The sequence below is a fragment of the Canis lupus genome, chromosome 14, assembly GCF_011100685.1.
Source record: "Canis lupus familiaris isolate Mischka breed German Shepherd chromosome 14, alternate assembly UU_Cfam_GSD_1.0, whole genome shotgun sequence".
Classification (NCBI taxonomy): domain Eukaryota; kingdom Metazoa; phylum Chordata; class Mammalia; order Carnivora; family Canidae; genus Canis; species Canis lupus.
This window is the reverse complement of record NC_049235.1, coordinates 7,544,091-7,564,794: the sequence shown is the minus strand read 5'-3', so window position 1 is coordinate 7,564,794 and position 20,704 is coordinate 7,544,091. Positions and strand designations below refer to the sequence as shown.

The 20,704-nt window shown below is 36.9% G+C and overlaps 1 protein-coding gene across 2 annotated transcripts in view; it reads right to left on the bottom strand.

The window, feature by feature from the left end:
• Positions 1–20,704, bottom strand: part of TNPO3 (transportin 3) — an 83,425-nt gene that overhangs the window by 15,747 nt on the left and 46,974 nt on the right. For both annotated transcript variants that reach the window (XM_038556558.1, XM_038556559.1), the window contains 10 exons: positions 19,724–19,831; positions 17,962–18,053; positions 15,698–15,837; positions 11,950–12,141; positions 9,838–9,929; positions 8,673–8,749; positions 6,640–6,700; positions 5,624–5,764; positions 1,877–1,993; positions 1,070–1,164 (listed from right to left, as the gene is read on the bottom strand). In XM_038556558.1, the coding sequence (XP_038412486.1) occupies positions 1,070–1,164; positions 1,877–1,993; positions 5,624–5,764; positions 6,640–6,700; positions 8,673–8,749; positions 9,838–9,929; positions 11,950–12,141; positions 15,698–15,837; positions 17,962–18,053; positions 19,724–19,831 (1,115 nt within the window). The remainder of the gene's footprint in view (positions 1–1,069; positions 1,165–1,876; positions 1,994–5,623; positions 5,765–6,639; positions 6,701–8,672; positions 8,750–9,837; positions 9,930–11,949; positions 12,142–15,697; positions 15,838–17,961; positions 18,054–19,723; positions 19,832–20,704) is intronic.

Here is a 20,704-nt window from a genome sequence, read left to right as displayed (position 1 = left end):
ACATTTGTCCAAACCCACAGAAGGTACACAACCAAGACTAAACCCTAATGTAAACTATGGACTTTGAGGGAGGCGTGGGGTGGTAGTGGTGCAGGGGGTGTATGGGAACTCTCTAAACTTTCCACTCAATATGACATGAGATTTCTCAGACCCTTTAATGTACGTGGAGAATCTCTGCAAAAAAGACACAATATTTTCCAAATTTACTTTACCATGCTTATTTGTGCAAAGAGCATCTCTGGGGATCAGTTTTTCAAGGAACACACAGTGGGAAAGCAGAGACTAGAGAGCCTACCCAACAGTTCTCTCATATCAATGATGACAACAACAAAAACAAAGGTGTTTCTAACTTGTCCAAAAACTAACAAAAAAAGTGTTCAATAGTCAATCCTGAAACAGTCAATACTATTTTGCATTTTTAAGTGATACATATTAAATGTATAATTACATATAATAATCTATTTTTAATAATTTTTAAATGCTTTTATGCTCACTACTGATTTGGTTCAAATTCCTTACCTAGGGACTAAAGAAAGAATTCAAAGGTTTGGCAATAATATAGTCAGTGTTACTGGTAGAAGGAATTTAAGCAGTAATTGGGGTGGAAAGCTGAGGGTAGAACCAGAAAGTGCAGAACAAGTTAATTTCTAAGGCACCTTAAAATCTTAAGAACTTTTTACTCTGAAATATGATTTTATCTAAAAGATGCCAAGCCTCCTAAAGGAAAAAGCTGAAGTGAAGCATGTCATCATAGCAGCACAGAAAGTTAAAACTAGAGGGGATTCTAGAGATTTTCTAGTCAAATGTTTTTTGTCAAGCTGGTTTTATTGTCTTGTGCATGTTCCCTCCTTTGTTATAGAAACCCAGCTGCTTTCCCCCACTCCCATCCAACTCCTCTTCCTCACTTACAGGGATATTCCAGTTCATATTTAACTTTGGGCTAGGAATCATTAACCTACCTATACTCCTCTAACCTCATTTATAGAGAAGCAATCAAGTGTTACATGACAAGACTAAGCAGTGATGGGGATAAGCAATAAAGTAAGGGTTGCTCTTCAGAAGGACTGACCTGGTGGCCAGCCTGAACAGATCATCCACAGTGTCAGGGTGATTCTGGAGCCCATTCTGCTGTTCCAGCAGCTGAAAGGTGGGGATGCACAGTGCCTAAAACAGAATAGAGATTTTAAATAAGTGCTAGTACATAAATCTAACAGCATTCAGACTTGCTAAATATCACAACATACACAAAAGGAACAAAGTGGGGGAAGTACAGATGGGAAAAGAAAAACACTCTGAGGAGAATTAGATCAAGAAAAGGAAGAGAGAAATCTTTCTCAGTTGATGTAGTTTTCACATATGAAGTGCATATTTCAGATAGGGTTGAGGGTATAAATTTTAGTTGATGAAACTAGATAGATGTCATCTCAAAGTTTTAGAAGTTTCTGGGGGCACTGGAGTGGCTTAGTCAGTTGAGCATTTGACTTTTGATTTTGGCTCAGGTTATAACCTCAGGGTCATAAGAGCAAACCCTGTGTTGAGCTCAATAGTGGGCATGGAGACTGCTTAAGATTCTGTCTTCCTCTGCCTACAGGCGCACCTTCCCCCAGCTAAAAAAATTTAGAACTTTCTGAAAGTAAGACTGCTTATGTACTAGATTATCAGGTGCCCCTGATCCTTACATTCATATGGCCAATCTCTCTCTCATTCTCCCAGGCATGACTGTCCAGAGAGTAACTAGAAAGTTTCTACCTCCCTGTTATTAGGTAATCAATATGCCTGGAGGATAAACACAGAGAAGCAAGAGAATTCAAAACATGGTGAAGAACAAACTGCTAAGCCTTTAGTCCCTCCAAGAAACTCCCCAAGAAAAACAGACCTGAAGCATGTCTAGGAGTCCCTGCCGACAGCCCTCTTCCATGCCATATTCATCCACGAGGATACTGCCAAGGTACAGGAAACAGGAATGCTGATGTACGTGGTATACATTCACCATCTGCCAAGGGAAAAACCAGTTAGTTCAATTCTTTACTCCCCAAAAAGTATTAACTTAGGAAACTGTTTAGATGAAGAAATTCAGAGACAGACTGGTTTCTTCTCTTTGAGACAACACTGTAAAGCTTGCTGGCTACATTTTTTGAAAGAGAGGGCTCAATTCTTCAATAATTTTCCAGTACTCTTTTTGGAGTCCTTTTATGCCTTTGACATTTATCTTCCCAAAACAATATTTTAAGAGAGCTGATAATACTTCAAGCTGGAAGCCATTAGGATGCTAGAATCCAGGATATTTGCAAAATCCTAGCATATATCCTAACAACTTAAAGGTCGTTCTTATTTGCATTAAAGATTAACTCTTAAAAAAAAAAAAGCATATATAGCTATAGCAGGGCTAAAAATGCCAACTATCCTCATCCTGAAAGAGACTGTGAAAGCACTGTTTAAATTTTGAGTGGCTCCTAAACCCTTCTACTTAAACTTTTAAGTAAAAAACAGTGTTTCTGATCAAGATACCTGGATCTCAAGAGAATAAAAATGTTAATATATATACCTGAGTTAAATGATTTGTTTAGGATTTTTCCCCTACTCTCCTCCAAAAATTAAAAGGTATCTATACATTCATCTATTTAAAATGCCATTACAGGGGCACCTAGGTGGCTCAGCAGTTGAGTATCATCCTCCCGGGGTCCTGGATCAAGTCCCAGCATTAGGCTCCCTGCAGGGAGCCTGCTTCTCCCTCTATGTCTCTGCCTCTGTCTCTCATGAATAAATAAATAATATCTAAAATAAAATAAAATAAAATGCCATTACAACACATGTATTGATTTTTTAAGTAGGCTTCATGCCCAGTGTGGAGCCAAACATAGGGCTTGAACTTCGAATCCTGAGATCAAGACCTGAGCTGAAATCAAGAGCTGGACGTATAACTCAGTGTATTGGTTTTATTATATAAATTTATCTCAATGAATGTGGAGGGGGCTGAAAGACAAGTGACTGACTCTTACCATTAACATATACCATAGAATGGGCTATGATGGGAGCTATGAATCTGTTTGGTGTTGTATACTCAAAACTATATGCCCTACTTGAATGATTGAAGTCATGAGCTGGTAAATTTTTTTCTTTCTTTCTTTTTTTTTTTTTTTTAAAGATTTTATTTATTTATAAATAAATAAATAATAAATAATTTATATTTTTTTAAAGATTTTATTTATTTATTCATGAGAGACACAGAGAGAGAGAGAGAAGAGAGAGAAGAGAGAGAAGAGAGAGAGAGAGAGAGAGAGAGAGAGAGAGAGGCAGAGACATAGGCAGAGGGAGAAGCAGGCTCCATACAGGGAGCCTGATGTGGGATTTGATCCCGGGTCTCCAGTATGGGTCTTCAGTATCACATCCTGGGTCAAAGGCGGCACTAAACCGTTGAGCCACCCAGGGATCCCATGGTAAACTTTTTCTTAAAGGGCCAGATAGTAAAAATTTTAGACTTTGTTGGCCATATCATCTGTCTACTCAACTTTTTTTTTTTTAAAGATTTTATTTATTTATTCATGAGAGACAGAGAGAGAGAGAGAGAGAAAGGCAGAGACACAGGCAGAGGGAGAAGCAGGCTCCATGCAGGGAGCCTGGTGTGGGACTTGATCCCGGGTCTCCAGGATCACGCCCTGGACTGAAGGCAGCGCTTAAACCGCTGAGCCACCAGGGCTGCCCTGTCTACTCAACTTTGCCACCGTAGCACAAAAATGGCCAATACAGAATACGTAAATGAATAAGCATGGCAATCTCTAAGAAAACTATATTTACAAAACTAGGTGACAGGCCAATTATAGTTCTGGTTTACTGACTTCTGAAATTTGGATTTAAAAAAATACTTTTCATTTTTTCACGTGTACTGATTTTAGAACACACTTCCTATACAAGGTGCTACTCTATTGGGTTGGTCACATAATCAGCAGGAATAAAAACAAAACAAAACAAAACAAAACAACAATAAAAAATAAAGTCATGAGGGTATCCTCTAACAGCAAAGAGGCATTAAATCAAGTTACATTTGATCCAGAATGTATTACACTGAGGGGGATACATACCGAAGATGGAAATACATGCAGTACAAATATACAGTGTCCTCAGGGTATAGTAAATGTAAACTTTAAGCTAATCTACAATATAAAGAAGGCAGGGCTGTGCATATGCCAACTGATACTTCACTAGCATGATCCTACTTGAAGGTGAGTGCTTCCTTATGATTGAGGTACCCAAGGGTGCCTGGCTGGCTCAGTCAGTGGAGCATCCAACTCTTGATCTCAGGGTTGTGAGTCCGAGCCCCACACTGGGTGTAGAGCTTACTTAAGAAACACAATTTTAAAAAGAAAAAAAAAAGGAATGAGGCACCAGGGTGCAGAATTTAAGGAGGCACTCACTGTCAGGGTCAGCTCCCCAGAATATTTAACTCCTTAAAATCTGCATCATGGATACACTGTCTAGGTAGAGAAGGGTCACTTCAGGCTGAGGAGGTGGCCCAACCTGGAGCTGTGCATTTTCCCTCAATGCATGGAGGCAAAACTTAAGAAGGCACTTACTCCAAGTCCTGTAAACACCAAGGCTGACACTTTGCCTTGCCTTTCAATTCTGTGCCTTTCTTCAATCTGGTCCTGGCTCTGCTATAAGGTTAACATCAATTACTTAGTGATTTAAGTCACTAATTACAGGCATCTCATATGGAGTAGTTCTTGATGTGAATGTGATCTTACAGAACCTCATACAGTGAGTCACACCATCATAATTACGTATCAATCTTGGTGATTATAAAAGAGTCAAACATTTCTTGACAAATAACAGACTTATGTGACTTATGTGACCAAATCTGGTCAAGTTAGAAAAAAATTCCTTTGGGCCAAGAAATGGCAAAATTTGACATAACACATTTTAAAAAGAAAAATTAGTATAAAATGCTTAGTGCTAGTACATGAGAGCTGAGCATTAAAGTCATTCTCTTCCTAATTTCATGCCAGAATGTGTTACTATTTAGACTCTCACTATACAGAATAGATTATAGGCTGTTTCCCTCAGAGACAACATACCATAGGTACTACTTATCTCCTTCAAATATTTTGGAGTTTGTATTTAATAAACACAAGTATTCCATTTCATCAGCAAAATTTTTGTTCTATTTCAGGGGCACTTTGGGGCTCAGACAGTTAAGCATCTGCCTTCGGCTCAAGTCATGATCTCAGGGTCCTGGGATCAAGCCCTATGTCAGGCTCTCTCCTTCTCCCTCTCTCTCTGCCCCTCCTCCCTGCTCATGCTCCTCTCTCTCTCTCTCTCTCCTCATCCCCCAAATAAATAAATCTTTTTTTTTTTTTTAAATTTTTATTTATTTATGATAGTCAGAGAGAGAGAGAGAGAGAGGCAGAGACACAGGCAGAGGGAGAAGCAGGCTCCATGCACCGGGAGCCCGATGTGGGATTCGATCCCGGGTCTCCAGGATCGCGCCCTGGGCCAAAGGCAGGCGCCAAACCGCTGCGCCACCCAGGGATCCCCAAATAAATAAATCTTAAAAAAAAAAAAAAAAGTGAAGACTCCTACTTCAAATTCTATACACTGTACATTTTCCCTCTCAGGAAGAACTTACCTGTGTAACTAGTGGCTGCAGCAGGGCTGCAGATCCTTTGCCTACACAGCGAACAGCAAAGCGGAGGCACCTGCAACAACGCTCTACAATCCGATTATCAGCCCGGTGTTTATTTAGAGTCTCAGATAAAACTGGCCATATCTGAGTCAAAAGTCAAAGAGCACAAGAAAGAAAACAATGAACAATTAAGAGATGAAAAAAATGCTCCAAGTTGGTAACATCTAATTTGGTTTTCAAATAATTTGGAAAAAGCTTTCTTTATAGAAAAACATGTGGCCTCAATCTGGTGTGCATGAGTGCACACATGCATTTGAGTGTGTAGAGGGTCAATACATTATCCAACACTAAAACACAACCACTTCTTAAGAGAAGCATAGTGACTCTATAGAACAGGAAGAGAAGCATGTCTAACTTTCCTAAAAGATAAACTTTGGACTTCCTAATTCAGGATGAAAAGAATTAGTATGAGTTACAGAGGAAGAGATGTTTATAGACAGTTGTGAGTTGGAATACTTTGAACAAAAGGGCTGGAGCTAACGAAATGGGATTATCTGATACTGTCAAACACTAATGGATACTTGGGGATTTCCCACTGAAGCCTGAAAAGCACTTCTCATAACATGCCTTTTGATCCTCATTTTACCGTCAGTGAAAAAAGCAAAAGTACATTTACAATGGGGAAACAAAAGCCATGAGGGATAAATGGCTTTGTCAAAAAAATTTTGCTAGTATTACACAGGCCTCCTACTCCTAGCAACTCTAGGATTCACATAGATAATCTCTTTCTACTTCTCTGGGCTTTGAGTACATTTCCCCACAGTCTGTTTTCTTATCAAATCTATAGTAAAAAATATTTATTTGAATGGTTCTCTCTTCTATTCATTGAAACTTAAACTGTATCAACAAACTGAATCTTCCTGTGAGCCTAAAAGACAGTATCTTCTCATTTTAGTTACCCACAGCCTTATAAGGAAAAAGGAAGGAAGCCTTGTTTCACAGGCATGTTAAGCACTTACTTCCTGTATGACTTTTTGGCAAGGATGAGTTTGTCCATTTTCCACAATGGGATTGGTGTGTCTGGGGAAAGACAACAACCCAAAACATTAAAAGAGCAACTTAACTGAAGAGCCATAGCTCTGAATCCTGCTGGCTTACTTAGTAACACTGTCATCACATAAAGAATACCAAATAATAAAGTTATTTATGACTCAAAACCTTTTCCTTCTATTCCAGTCAAACAAACACAAGCACATAGTTTAAATCATCCCTTGCGCCGTTTTTTGGGTCACCTTTAAGCCACTTCCACTAGAACATGCCAACTCAATCTAACTCTGGCTTACATGGGTTGTGGAGCACTATAATTATCTTTTTCATTTTTTTCTCTTTAAAAACCAGACTTTTCCAAATTAATAAAAAATATTAATTAAAAACCAGGCTGTCTCAATCGACTATAAGAAACCAAGTACTGCTCCAGTCTCAGCATTAAAAGGCAAAAGCTTTAAAAATTCTAGCCTACCCAGTATGTTTTTCATGGCTGTAGTCAGAATCCAATGATATATAATATGGGCCCACTTACAATATGCCAAATCCAAATACTTTTCTAGTTCTAGAATCCACTAATTTGAAAGAAAGCAGGAAAACAAAAAACAAACAAACAAAAAAAACCTGTATGATTACCAACCTCTTTAAAGGAAAGAAATTCTTGAATTTCAATAAACTCAACAGCATCTTAATTTTTTAAAAAATTTCATTTTCTTTAAATTGGGGGATTTCCATCTATTGCAGATATTCCATTTATTGTGAAATAAGGACTGTTGGCTGGACTTTCAGAATGTCAGGTAACAGGGCTATCATAATTATACAAGAAAAACACTGCACCGGGGATCCCTGGGTGGCTCAGCGGTTTAGTGCCTGCCTTCAGCCCAGGGCTTGATCCTGAAGTCCCGGGATCAAGTCCCACATCAGACTCTCTGCATGGAGCCTGCTTCTCCCTCTGCCTGTGTCTTTGCCTCTCTCTTTCTGTGTCTCTCATGAATAAATAAATAAAATCTTAAAAAAAAGAAAGAAAGAAAGAAAAACACTGCACCAAATTAAAAAAAACACCTGTTGAACAAATAAGCTAAAACACCTCAGTTTTAACTTATTCCACATAGGCTTTTACACAACTACTCTAATATTCCACTTATATCTATGGGTCTGACAAATAATAAATTATGTAACTCAGGAAGGATCACTCTGAACACTGTCACTCAAATTTTTTTTTTAAACATTTTTTTTCCTTTTCTTTTTAATTATTTATTTATTTATGATAGTCACAGAGAGAGAGAGAGAGAGAGAGAGGCAGAGACACAGGCAGAGGGAGAAGCAGGCTCCATGCACCGGGAGCCCGATGTGGGACTCGATCCCGGGTCTCCGGGATCGCGCCCTGGGCCAAAGGCAGGCGCCAAACCGCTGCGCCACCCAGGGATCCCTCAAATTTTTTTTTAATCATTAGGCTTCCCTTGAACTTCAAAGAAGGATTAATTTCACCTGATCAATGAAAAGGCTTTATTATATTTTGCACCCCTACAATACACAGCAATAGTTCTGAAGTGTGATCCTGGGAATAGCAAGCAGCAATGACAGCATCACATGGGAACTTATTAGAAATGTAAATTATTGGATCCTACCCCAAATCCAACTGAATCATACTCTGGGGATGGAACCCAGCAATCTATTTTGATAAGCCCTCCCATTTGATACCCATTTGATAACATGGCTGTTATGCATGTTAAAGTCTGATAATCACCAATCTAGAGATTTAAAAAATTAATTACATTTTAAAGTATCTTTTGACAAAGGTCTATCAAGAATAAAGTCTTAGAATTTGTCTTTGCACCAAAATTTCCAGTAATGGGCTTTTCAGTCTCCTAACAGAAGTACAGGAAGACAGAAAGACAGAAGACAGGAAGTACCTGGAAGTTTACGGAAAAAACACATGCTTTTTAAAATACATAATGGTCTTATTTGAGCTGTTAACCCAAATCAGGCAACCAGTCTCCCTTCTTACCTAAATATTACTGCAAGGCGATCTAAGAACACAGTGGGATCTGAGGATATGCCATTGCTGGGCTCCTGAGACAACAGCTGAAGAGACAGAGAGATATTAAAACTCTGTTGTTACACATACATACCTACAGCAAACACTGCAACATACATCCCTATACATCAACCTCCCTCCCAATCTCTGCTTATTTCCTTATAAGAGATTCCCAATAGTTACTACTTTTAAATTCATATTGTCAAATTACTTTCCTTTATCTTACTGCATCATGGCCAAGACTGCATATTACTACATGATCATTGTGGTGTGGAAAAACAGTATTATTTTTCCCCCATTTACTTTTATAATACCAAGACATTATATGCATTATATAATATAGATCATACACAACATTATTATATAATCCTTATTTTTATTTCACTTTCTGTTACAACACTTCAAAATGACTAAGGCTTCATAATATATATTTTTTTCATAATATATTTTAAGAGATAAAGTAAGTTGCCTCTTATTGTTTCCTAAAACTTCTTAAATAGTTCTAGCAGGATATCATTAGAGATAAACTTTAGAATCATTATGTCAAATTCTTCTATTATTGCACTACAAGTGTAACTTGAGAAGAGCTGACATCTTTTCAATATTCTTGAAGGAAACATGGTAGGTTATGGTTTTTTGTTCCTAACTTAAATGGTGTTTTTTCCATTATATCTTCAAAATGGTATTACTGATAGTGAAAATCTACTGATTTTAGAATAAACCATGGATGCAGCTTCTTTGATAGACTTATTAATTTTATTTTATTATTTATTTTTTTAAAAAGATTTTATTTGACAGAGTGCAAGCACACTCTCTGTGTGCTTGGAGTGGCAGGCACACTCTCTGTGTGCTTGGAGTGGCAGGCAGAAGGAGGCGGAGAAGCAGGTTTCCCACTGAGCAGGGAGCCTGATGGAAGACTTGATCCCAGGAGGCTGGGATCATGACCTGAGTCAAAGGCAGACACTTAACCAACTGAGCCAGGCACCCCTGTCTACTTTTAGTAACTTTTTAGTTCATTCTCTTGGCTTGTCTATACATAAATAAAAGATCACCTGTAAATACATAATTTCGTCTTTTCCTTTCTAACATGTAAGCATCATATATATATTAAGCCTCTTATTTAATTGGGACTCACCTTTTTCAATGCCATAACCTGAACAGAACATAGTTCACTAAGGCATTCAGTAATCTTATCCAAAGGTAATCTGGCTAGGACAAGTGCTGTCCCTGCAAGACAAAGAAAAATACAAATAAAACAAAAGTTCAACTGAGGGAATTCATTGATCTCTATCAGTTGGCTATTAGAAGAGGCTGGCTGGTTTCATTCTTTTCAAAAGATCAGCACTGTTTTTTCAGTTATAGTATTTTGTTATTTAGGTTAGTTTCTCTTTATTTGGCTTAGACAAGGAAATCACTTTCACTTAACATTCACAACTGAAGTTAATATTAAATTCTCTCTCCTCAGCCTATGGGTTTAAAGATGTTTAAATACAACTCCCCTTCCAATTCTTCAAATACTTTTTAAAAATTCCTCACAAAGCCAATATCAAAGCTATTTTTATATAGCATAGTAGAATGGTTCTCAAACTTCCCAGGGGTTCTGATCTAGCAGGTCAAGGAAAGCCTTTATTTTTGATAAGTACTGTAGGCAATTCTTTTCATGAGATAAGTTTGAGAAACAGAGACAGTTTTTTTCCTAAGAGGTCTGATTCTAGTTATACCATAACAGAATCTATGAGGTAGGTAAGGTATGATCTTTGGGCCTGTAAAATGAGTGCTTTGAACAGAAGAATAAGTTAAGTTTGCCTTTCTTTCATTTTTTAAATAGTTGCAAAATCTCCCCCCCATCTCTTCCATCTCTTAAGTTGGAATGCCAATAGGTTAAAAAAAAAAAAAAGTACCTAGCTTAAAATGGGAACAGAAGGCCCAAACCCTTCTCACTCAGCCTTCCTCTTGTCACAATCCTCATCAAATACTGAAGCATCTCCCCTTAGAGCCAAAGAATTACATATTAGCCTAGTTCCTTTCCAAGGTAAAAAAAAAAAAAAAAAAAAAAAAAAATTCCAGGACTATGATTTTTCTAATCTCCCAAAATTTCATTCAACAGAACAGTTATCAATCCATAAGTCTTCAAATGTGAATTAAAAAACTAAATGATTTCTCCTGGTAATCTATAAGTCATGGATGAGTTAGACCTATTTAAAATCAGAGGGAGGAATTTAACTTAAATAGGATTTTTCCTTTTAATTCAGTAGGTAAGTAGTAAGAATATTTGATTCTGTTTCAATGCCTTATTATCTATGCCTATGAAGGGAAACAACAACAACAAAAAGCCATGCTATAAAAAGAAAATCTGTCTTGGAAAATGCAAATATACTAGCTGGAAAGGAACTTGGTCATAAATATAAGAAAGAACAGTTAGTTCACAGACAAGGTCATCCAACTTAGCCAAGACTAACTTGTTTTTTACTCACAGAGGCTTAAATAATGCCACACAGGTTGTATTACCCAATCTTTTATTTGATATACCCTCAATTCCCTCTATTTATCAGCTATAGGATTTCACTACTTCACAGGGCACCCCAATCTGTTTTCAGAGTTTAGCTTCAAGTGTTTTCTTTCTAAGAGCCAGTACATGTCAACAACTAACTCCTATTCATAAAATAAACTGTTCCCTCTTTTATAGGACAATCTTTCAAATATTTAAAAATAGCCACCATGCTTAAAGTCTCTTCTGTCTTTTCTTCCCTAGCTTTAATATCTCTAGTTCCTCTTCCTCTGAACTTCATCATCACTCTGGCTCCTTGCCTCTAGACAGGCAATCACTGAATGTAAAGCTGATGCATAATGGTTAAAGACCAGTAAGAGACCAAGTTTCTACTGACAAGACTGATCACACACTATCTTTACATTTCCAACTACCTCTTTGGTATGGCAATGCTATTTGGTCTTTTTTATTCTTCCCCCAACTTAAAAAGGAACTATGTTTAGTTCAAATGTGTCATTGCCAACCCAAAATCTAGGTTCTAGGTCTGTGCTACACAAACTGTAAGCAGTTTGAATTAGTTATATAGCCTTAAAATATTCTAAAGAATGCATCTATATATAATCAACACCCTCCTGAGTGGAATGGCTGACTTTGTCCATCACTAAGCATGCTGCAACTGAAAACCTGGGATGTCACTAGTAGAAGATAATCCCCAGAAGTGACTTAGAGATGTTATTGGTTATCATCTGAAGTAAATACCTTTTAGCAAGCCCACAGCAGCTTCTGGAGACAACATGAAGGAATCAAGGGAACGGGCAATCTCCAGGAGTCCATTAAAGTGCTGAGCCATGTGGTCTCGGCAGACAGAGCAAATGTTATGAATGGCTTTGGCTGCAGCAGAAGCCAGAGGCTTTTCACACAGGCCCTTCATCAAATAGCCCAACACGGGATCTAACAAAGAAACCACACAATAGAGATTACATATCTGAAACTCAAGGAAAACTTCTAATTTCTTAGAACAGAGGTTTATATCCCTGTCCCCTTCCCCCCTTTTAAGCAAAAGAACCATCTTAGAAAACGAAATGTGTTCAAACTCCAATATATAAGACATACAAAAGGAGCTGATCTCACTGACATAGTGTAAGGGAGCTTTGGGTCCTAACTATTCCCCTTCTAATTCTTTCCTCATGGCTAGGCCTTCACACAGTACAATTTAAAAACCACTGGTGGATAAGACCATACAAGTATTAAGAATACGGCAATATAAAAAAGAATATGAAGTTCAGAAAGCTACCATTATTTACACTCAGAGATGAGTCACTATGTAAAAACAGCCTATGTTAATTAAGACAATGACGGTTCTCTAAAGTGGACACTTTTATACTTGCTTCCTTTTTTTTTTTTTTTTTAAAGATTTTATTTGTCAGTGTGTGTGCACAAGCAGGGGGAACAGCATGCAAAGGCAGAAGCAGGCTCTCTGCTGAGCAAGGAGCCTGATGTGGGGCTCGAACCCAGAACCTTGGGATTATTACCTGAGCTGAAGGCAGACGCTTAACCGTCTGAGCCACCCAGGCACCCCTATACTTCCTTTCTTATAGTCAGAAAAGGCTTTAAAAACACATAGATTGAGCTTTAGCACTTCTAGAAAAATTGTTTTACTTTGTGGCAAATTGTGCCAAAGAAACTAATTATAAAGGTGAATTTCTATAAAAAATTATATTATCTTTTACCTTACTTTGTAAAAATCACAATGTTTTTTAAGTTTTTATTTATCTGAGAGAGAAAGAGAGAAAGAGAGAGAGAGACAGAGAGACAGAGAGCACACGAGAAGAGGGGTAGGGGTAGAGGTTAGAGGGAGAAGCATACTCCCCACTGAGCAGGGAGCCAGATGCAGGGATTGATCCCAGGACTTTGGGATTGTGACCTGAGCTGAAGGCATACACTTAACCCACTGAGCCACCCAGATGCCCTCAGAATGATTTTCTATGGGAAAATCACATATGACTAAAAATCACTTTGTGAGTACTTTATACTCTAACTTCATACCAAACCATAAAAGGAATCAAAATAATAGTATCTTAAAGCACATTTAAACATTATCTTCATTTCCAGTCTAATGACTGATATGATGCACCAACCTCCCTGCCCCCTCCACAAAAGACGACTAAAAACTTTTAAGCCTAAAAATCAGAAAAACAAAGTATAGGCAACTATAATACTGCAGGCTTGTTGTGATTCTCAAATGGAATATTTATTGTTTTAACTATCCTTTTTTTAAATGTTTTAGATTTTATTTATTCCTGAGAGACACAGAGAGAGGCAGAGACATAGGCAGAGGGAGAAGATTCCCTGCAAGGAGCCTGGGATCACAACCTGAGCCAAAGGCATTCGTTCAACCACTGAGCCACCCAGGCATCCTGTGTTTTAACTATTCTAAAGTAAATATGAACATGAAGCAATCTGTCACAGTGTTGAAGTTTATTTGAATAAAATAATGCAAGGTGATAGTGAATGATAACAAACCCACTTTGTTTCTTGTGGAAAAATCATTCAGAAAAGCAAGCCAAATGTTGAGACAGGTAATAGATGTGGAGAAATCTAATCTATTAGAAAACCTATTAGAAAATAGGCTGGGATGCCTGGATGGCTCAGCAGTTAAGCTCTGCTTTCATCTCAGGGCATGATCCTGGAGTTCAGGGATCGAGTCCCACATCGGGCTCCCTGAGGGGAGCCTGCTTCTCCCCCTGCCTATGTCTCTGTCTCTCTCTCTCTCTGTGTCCCTAATGAATAAATAAATAAAATCTTTAAAAAAAAGAATTAGAAAATAGGTATTTTTAAAAATTTAAATGATATGTTGAATTTGAAAATGTTTCAGCTATAATGTGAGCATGTCTGTCATATGCTCTGTATACAGAAATAAGAAAAAAGAAACATCACTTCTTAAGCAAGAGTTTCAAACAATAAAGTATATATAAAATAAAATCAAGCTGAAAGGTGGTAATAAATGTATAATTCAGTAATTCCACTACTGCTTATTCACTCAAAGAATATGAAAACACTAATTCAAAGAGATATATGCACCCCTGTTTAATGCAGCATTATTTATAATAGCCAAATTATGGAAGCAACCCAAATGTCCATCGACAGATGAATGGATTAAAAAAAGGGGGTATACACACACACGCACAAATATTACTCAGCCATAAATGACTAAAGTCTTGCCACATGCAACAACATGTATGGATCTAGAGAGTATAATACTAAGTAAAGTAAATCAGTCAGAGAAGAGAAATACCATATAATTTCACTCATATATGGAATTTAAGTTCCATATATTTAAGAAACAAAACAAAGAAAAAACAAAACAACCAAAACCAGACTCTTAACTAAAGAGAGCAAACTGATGGTCACCAGAAGTGGGGTGGGTAGAGGGATGGGTGAAATAGGTGAAGGGGATTAAGAGTACATGTATCTCGATGAGCACCAAGTAATGCAGAGAACTGTTAATCACTACTTTGTACACCTGAAACTAATATAACACTGTATGTTAACTCTACTAGAGTTTTTTCTAAAAGGTGGTAATATAAGCATAGAAAATACATCAAACTTAATAATATAATTAATGATATTCACAAGTTTGGGGGTTCTTAAAATTCTCAGAATATATCACTACTGAATAGCAGGGGGGCTTAATATTATCCAAGATAAATTATTTAGTCTTTTTGAATTTGTTTATTTGCAAAATGAGAGGGATAAAAGAAATGATTTCTACTATAATATTTATATTTTCAGGCCAATAAGTGCATCTAGAGGTTATATAATTCAACATTCTTCATTTAATTTGAACTTACTTTGTTTCAAATGATAATTCTTGATTTTTAAAAGGATCATGTATTTAACACTGTAAAAAAAACCTTTGGGGAGCCCCAGTGGTTCAGCACTTCAGCGCCGCTTTCATCCCAGGGCGTGATACTAGAGACCCAGGATCGAGTCCCACGTCAGGCTCTCCCGCATGGAGCCTGCTTCTCCCTCTGCCTGTGCCTCTGCCTCTCTCTCTCTGTCTCTCATGATTAAATAAATAAAAAATCTTTAAAAAAATAAATAAATAAAAATAAAATTTAAAAAACCTTTCCTTTGCTTTAGCCTATTAACACTAAGTTAGAACTACAAAAAAAAAAAAAAAAAAAAAAGGTTAGAGCTACAGGCAAATCTGATTAGCTCAACCATGTGCCAAAGACTAACAGACAGAAATGTTCATGCCAAAGCAGACTACTAGAAGCAAACTGTTTCCCTATCTAAAAATCTAATCTTTCAAAGATTCTTTCTCCAAAGTATGGATTATAAATGTTGTGTCAACTAAGCAATCTCATAATATTTACTCTTAGTGTCTAGAAACATTCTACCTACAAATAAAAATAGAAAGCAAGACAAGAGCAAAAGCAAGAGAGGAAGAACAAAATCAGAAAAATCAGACACAGTAGCTGCAGAGGAGTAAGTTCACACATACCAAGAAATTGAGGATTTCGATCAACCACTTCGCTCATCTCTCCAACCAATTCAATGCTGGTATATCGCACAGCTGTATGTACAGTCTCTGGAAGACGGACAACTCCTTCTAGGACCTCCACAAGTGTTGGATTGTTCTCCCTGGGTACAAAAAGCAAGTATTCATAGTTACTGATTTCAAAGGTTAGATTCTGGCCTAATAATAGGCTGCAATGAGATAAATCATTGCTAAAGGGCTTTTTTCTAAACATATAACCATTTGGATGAAAGTGCTTAATATTTGGTATGAAAGTTTTTTAAATATTCAAAAAGAGGCAAAAAGACAGAAATAGAAGATATTGTTTCAGGAGGAGCATACTGCTCCTTAATCTTCTAAATGCCAGTAAAGTATCTAAAGACACATCCTGCTATCAAATAAGGCTCTTCAAATTGGAGAGGCAAGTATTTACTGTGGATGAATGTCTTCTCTTAAAGAATCCATTTTAGTTATTCTTATAACTGCAGTACCTAGAACAGTGCCTGGCACATAGTGGGCACTCAATAAATATTCCTTTTTTTTTTTTTTTTTTAATTTACTTATGATAGTCACAGAGAGAGAGAGAGAGGCAGAGACACAGGCAGAGGGAGAAGCAGGCTCCATGCACCGGGAGCCTGATATGGGATTCGATCCTGCGTCTCCAGGATCGCGCCCTGGGCCAAAGGCAGGCGCCAAACCGCTGCGCCACCCAGGGATCCCTCAATAAATATTCCTGAATGGCTAAATGAATGAATGAATAGACCACTTGCTATTAGTTCTTCTCCAAAGATTTCTTATAGCTGGATACTGGAAACTTTAAGAACAGGTAAGTATGGGAGGGCCAGCTCACTAACTAAAGGAACAAGAAAACAAGCTGCAGAAATAGATAAATGTGCGACTTGGAACCTAAGGGAAAATTAAAGCTAACCAAATACTCTCCATGGCTCCATGAATTTATTTTCCCCCTTTCCTTATCTTTTTCCACTCCACAAGAATACTGGTTGAAATTCTTTATTTCCTCCCACCCCACAGTGGTAGGATATAATCCAGAAACAAAAGATGTTTAAAATCCAAATAATGTCCTGGATTAGAGCAAAAGCACTCTGTGTTGATAAACTAAGTCTAAGTCCTTTGTATACACTAAAAAATTGTTATCACACAGTTTGCCTGAAATGTGGATAAACAAAAAACAACATAAAATTTCTCGCTTATGCCTTGTTTCCTGAGAGCACTAATTTTTGAGACTCTCTACCCACCTCTTTTCACACCAACACATATCAGTTAGGATATTAGTGATTTTAATAATCTTCAGACTATCACTGAAGGTTCCAAAAGATACCAAAACAAATTTAAGAGCAAACAGTATGATCTGCAATTCAGGACCAGTGCATTTTAATAGAGAAAAAAACCCTACTCTATCTCCTTGAGTATTTACTGGATTAGAAACATGTAAGACTTCATTGACTAAACCCTGAAAGGCAGCTAAGAAAGCACTATACTTTTCATAAATAGATACCTTAACTATCTCTCCAACCAAGGCATGGGATAGGGCTCGATTGCAGGTATCTGATCACAACAGGAAAACTTGATAGATATTAGCATCAATTTATAAATTCACATCACAAAGAAAATTCTGTCTTTAGGAATTCATGTTAAAATCATAAATAGAATTTCTATGCTATTCAAGTAGAAATCAAATTCTAATAACTTAAAATTTCCCATGGCAATAACAAAACTAATAATTGCCCCTTAGATTTTGCTATTCTTTTAGGGTGAAATGGTGCCTCTCTTGCCTCTCAAACTCACAAATGATTCTCTAAGGCAGATGAAAAGGAGAACAATATAATGAAATACTTGTAAGGATAACTTACCAAGGTCCAAAGGAGATGAGAGCTAATTAGTGCCTATTCAACTGCTTTTAAGCAAGTACCAACAATTTAACAGCCTAACAAATTTTTTATTGTATCAACTTTCACAGGGGAGCCTCAGTTCGAAAGATAAATCAGCATTACCTTCTTAGCATCAAGAACAAAATAATTTTAATTCAAAGAAATATAGTTTAAAAAAATGGATATCAGCAATACATGCTACTCTGGAACAGACTCTAGAAGTCAGAAGACTAGGCAGATTACATTACAGATGTAAGACGTTTTAAGAGTTTCCAAACATATACCATATGAGGAAAAATGATGTAATTTTCCTTCCTTTCATATTTAGAGTTCCCAGCAAAAGACTTATTAGACACTCACGGATCAACACTCTTTGCTATAGCAGCCATGATAAAGAGAACCGCTTCTGTCACCTCCCAGGGTGGGTTGCCTTCTTTCAGAGTAGAATATAACTAGAGAAGAAGAGGTGGATTATGGATCCATTAAAAGGACAACAGAATAGAATTCCAAAACAAACAAAACAAAAAAATCCTGTTAGTTAAAATAAATCCAGCCCTTTGTTTCTAAATCTATCTCTCAGAGCCAAGGAAGAATATTATTTTCATTTTTCACATCTTCACTAACTATAAGTAACTACTATTTTAATATCTGAAATAAACCCAGTTATATTCCCCAAGAGTATATCAAAGTATCATCTGCCCCCACAAAATGAGGATTATGGAAAAGCAAAACATATGATTACATGAGTGTCTTTTCCTGATCCCTACAATAATAAACACATAAATACACATAAGATTGAGATACAATGTAAACTTCTTAAATAGGTACTGATTTTACATTTCTATTGTTTTAAATACTTATCTGCAACAACACTAGCAGTAGATATTAAATTCTTAAAAAGTAGCTATTTAGAATACCATATCCAAGCAAGGGGAAGAAGAAAAGAGACCAAGCAGAATACTCAGAGATGTTCTAGTCCAGGTATATCCACCTCTGGGATGTGACTGGGTGTTAGTCTAAATAAGATTTCTGTAGTCAAATAACAAACATTGCTAAGTAAGATAAAATTAAATAATTCTCTTGCTGTAGGACTTCACTGAGCCTTTAATATATTGTCTAAGTCATTTCTTAATTTTAATTGAGGATTCCCCCCCAAAAAAAAATCTCATAGGACTAGTGTTCCACAGAATACACCTTGGACAACACTGATACTTTATGTAAATTTGTACACTGAGATTTGAAAAACAAGTAACTTGCTCAAAGCCACACAGTGAATGACAGAAGAGCTGAAGTGTAAACAAAGGTCATCTGCCTGTGATCTGGTGATCTCACTGAATCTGTTAAGAATCTCCAACTCTTTGTAATTAGATCAATAAACACACTTTGCTTGTTATAAAGAAAAAGTTATAATTTTATTAACGCTTTCTAAATCAGATTATGCCCCAAAAGACACAAAATGGCTGGGTTACCAAAAAAATAAAATATAATAAAGGTTAGTTCAGTATTCCTGACATCAAAACTAGTATTTCAGAACTTAGAGCACAATCTAGCAATATGAAAACTGCCTGAAAACATGCTAATGTTAAGTGATGTGGAATGGTGATGAATGCAACCTTATGAGGTAAAATGTTACTCACTGTCAGGAAATTCACAGGACTATGAATCTTCTACTCTAGTATAGTCACCTCTGGGATGAAACTGCACAGGAATCTAACCATAAGTATGGACAAAGGAAATGCCAAATAACTAAAAGAGTTGCCAGGAGTTGGTACATAATTAATAAAGCAGAAAAACTTGCCAATTTTTCCTGGCTAGGTCCAACTTCCCTATAAATATCTTGGGGCCTTAAGGTTTATCTATGATTTTCCATTCTGAACAAAGTAAAACAGTTTTCAATAGCAAGAATAAACCATAACTGAACCAGCCACAGACTGCAATTGGCTTCTAAGAAACTAAACAAACAAAGCTACTATATGCCAGGCAGTGTGCTAGGCACCTGCATATCTACTGTCCTATTTAGCCATTAAAATTGAAGAATAAGGTGGAACATTTACAGAAAATACAAAAGTGAACATAACTAAAGTGATCTGTAAAACCAGTAAAAATCTCCAAATGGACTTACCTGAGCAAAACACTCCATAGACCCAATCAAGAAAATCAAGTCTTTCACCAGATCTGATACCCTCATCCGAAACTCTCCAAAGTCATCAGTCTCCTCAGGAACCCCCTCCTGAAATTTCAAGTCGGATAACATTTCTTTTAAACTTATCAGTAAAGCTTTACTGACCTCTATAAAACCAAGAATAGGGACACCTGGATTGCTCAGCGGTTGAGTGTCTGCCTTTGGCTCAGGACATGATCCCGGGATCCAGGACGGAGACCTGCATCAGGCTCCCTGCGAGGAGCCTACTTCTCCCTCTGCCCACGTCTCTGCCTATTTCTCTCTCATGAATAAATAAATAAATCTTAAAAAAAAATTAAGAATAAAGAAAAAGCCACTAAGCAATTCAGTCCCAATGAACAAGAGATAAGTTGCCTAATCAGGGGTATTTTACTATACAGTATGTCAACAAGTCAGTACAACTTATCCTCTACCCTTACTATGAGAAACTCTTCTCCCTTTCCCCATTCCCAAGCCACATCTTGCTGTTGTTGAAAATATCTGGAGCAGTGGTGTGGGAAGTGACCTGGAAGAGGTGGTAATTTATATAAGTTTATCTTATTTTTAGTACTGAATAAGCCTCTGAAGCTTCATTGTTCAAGTTTTACCAGAATCAGTCATTATCACAACTGGATGCAGAATAGAATTTTAGACTTTAAAAAGAATTCTATATAAATAATATATATAGATATATAATAAAACATAAAACAAGTTTTAGCAGAGTTTAGGTAGTAGGTATATAGGTAGTCACTATAAAATTTTGACCTTTGCCAAATATTTGAAAATTTTCATTAAAAAATAGAGATCATTTATATTTCGTGCTTCCATCTGTGAGATGGTTAAGGGCATGTATAATAAGCTTTATCCATGACTATCTGGAAAAAAAAAACAATATTATTGAGAATTGCTGATCTCATCCAACCTCCTTACTTTAAGATGAAG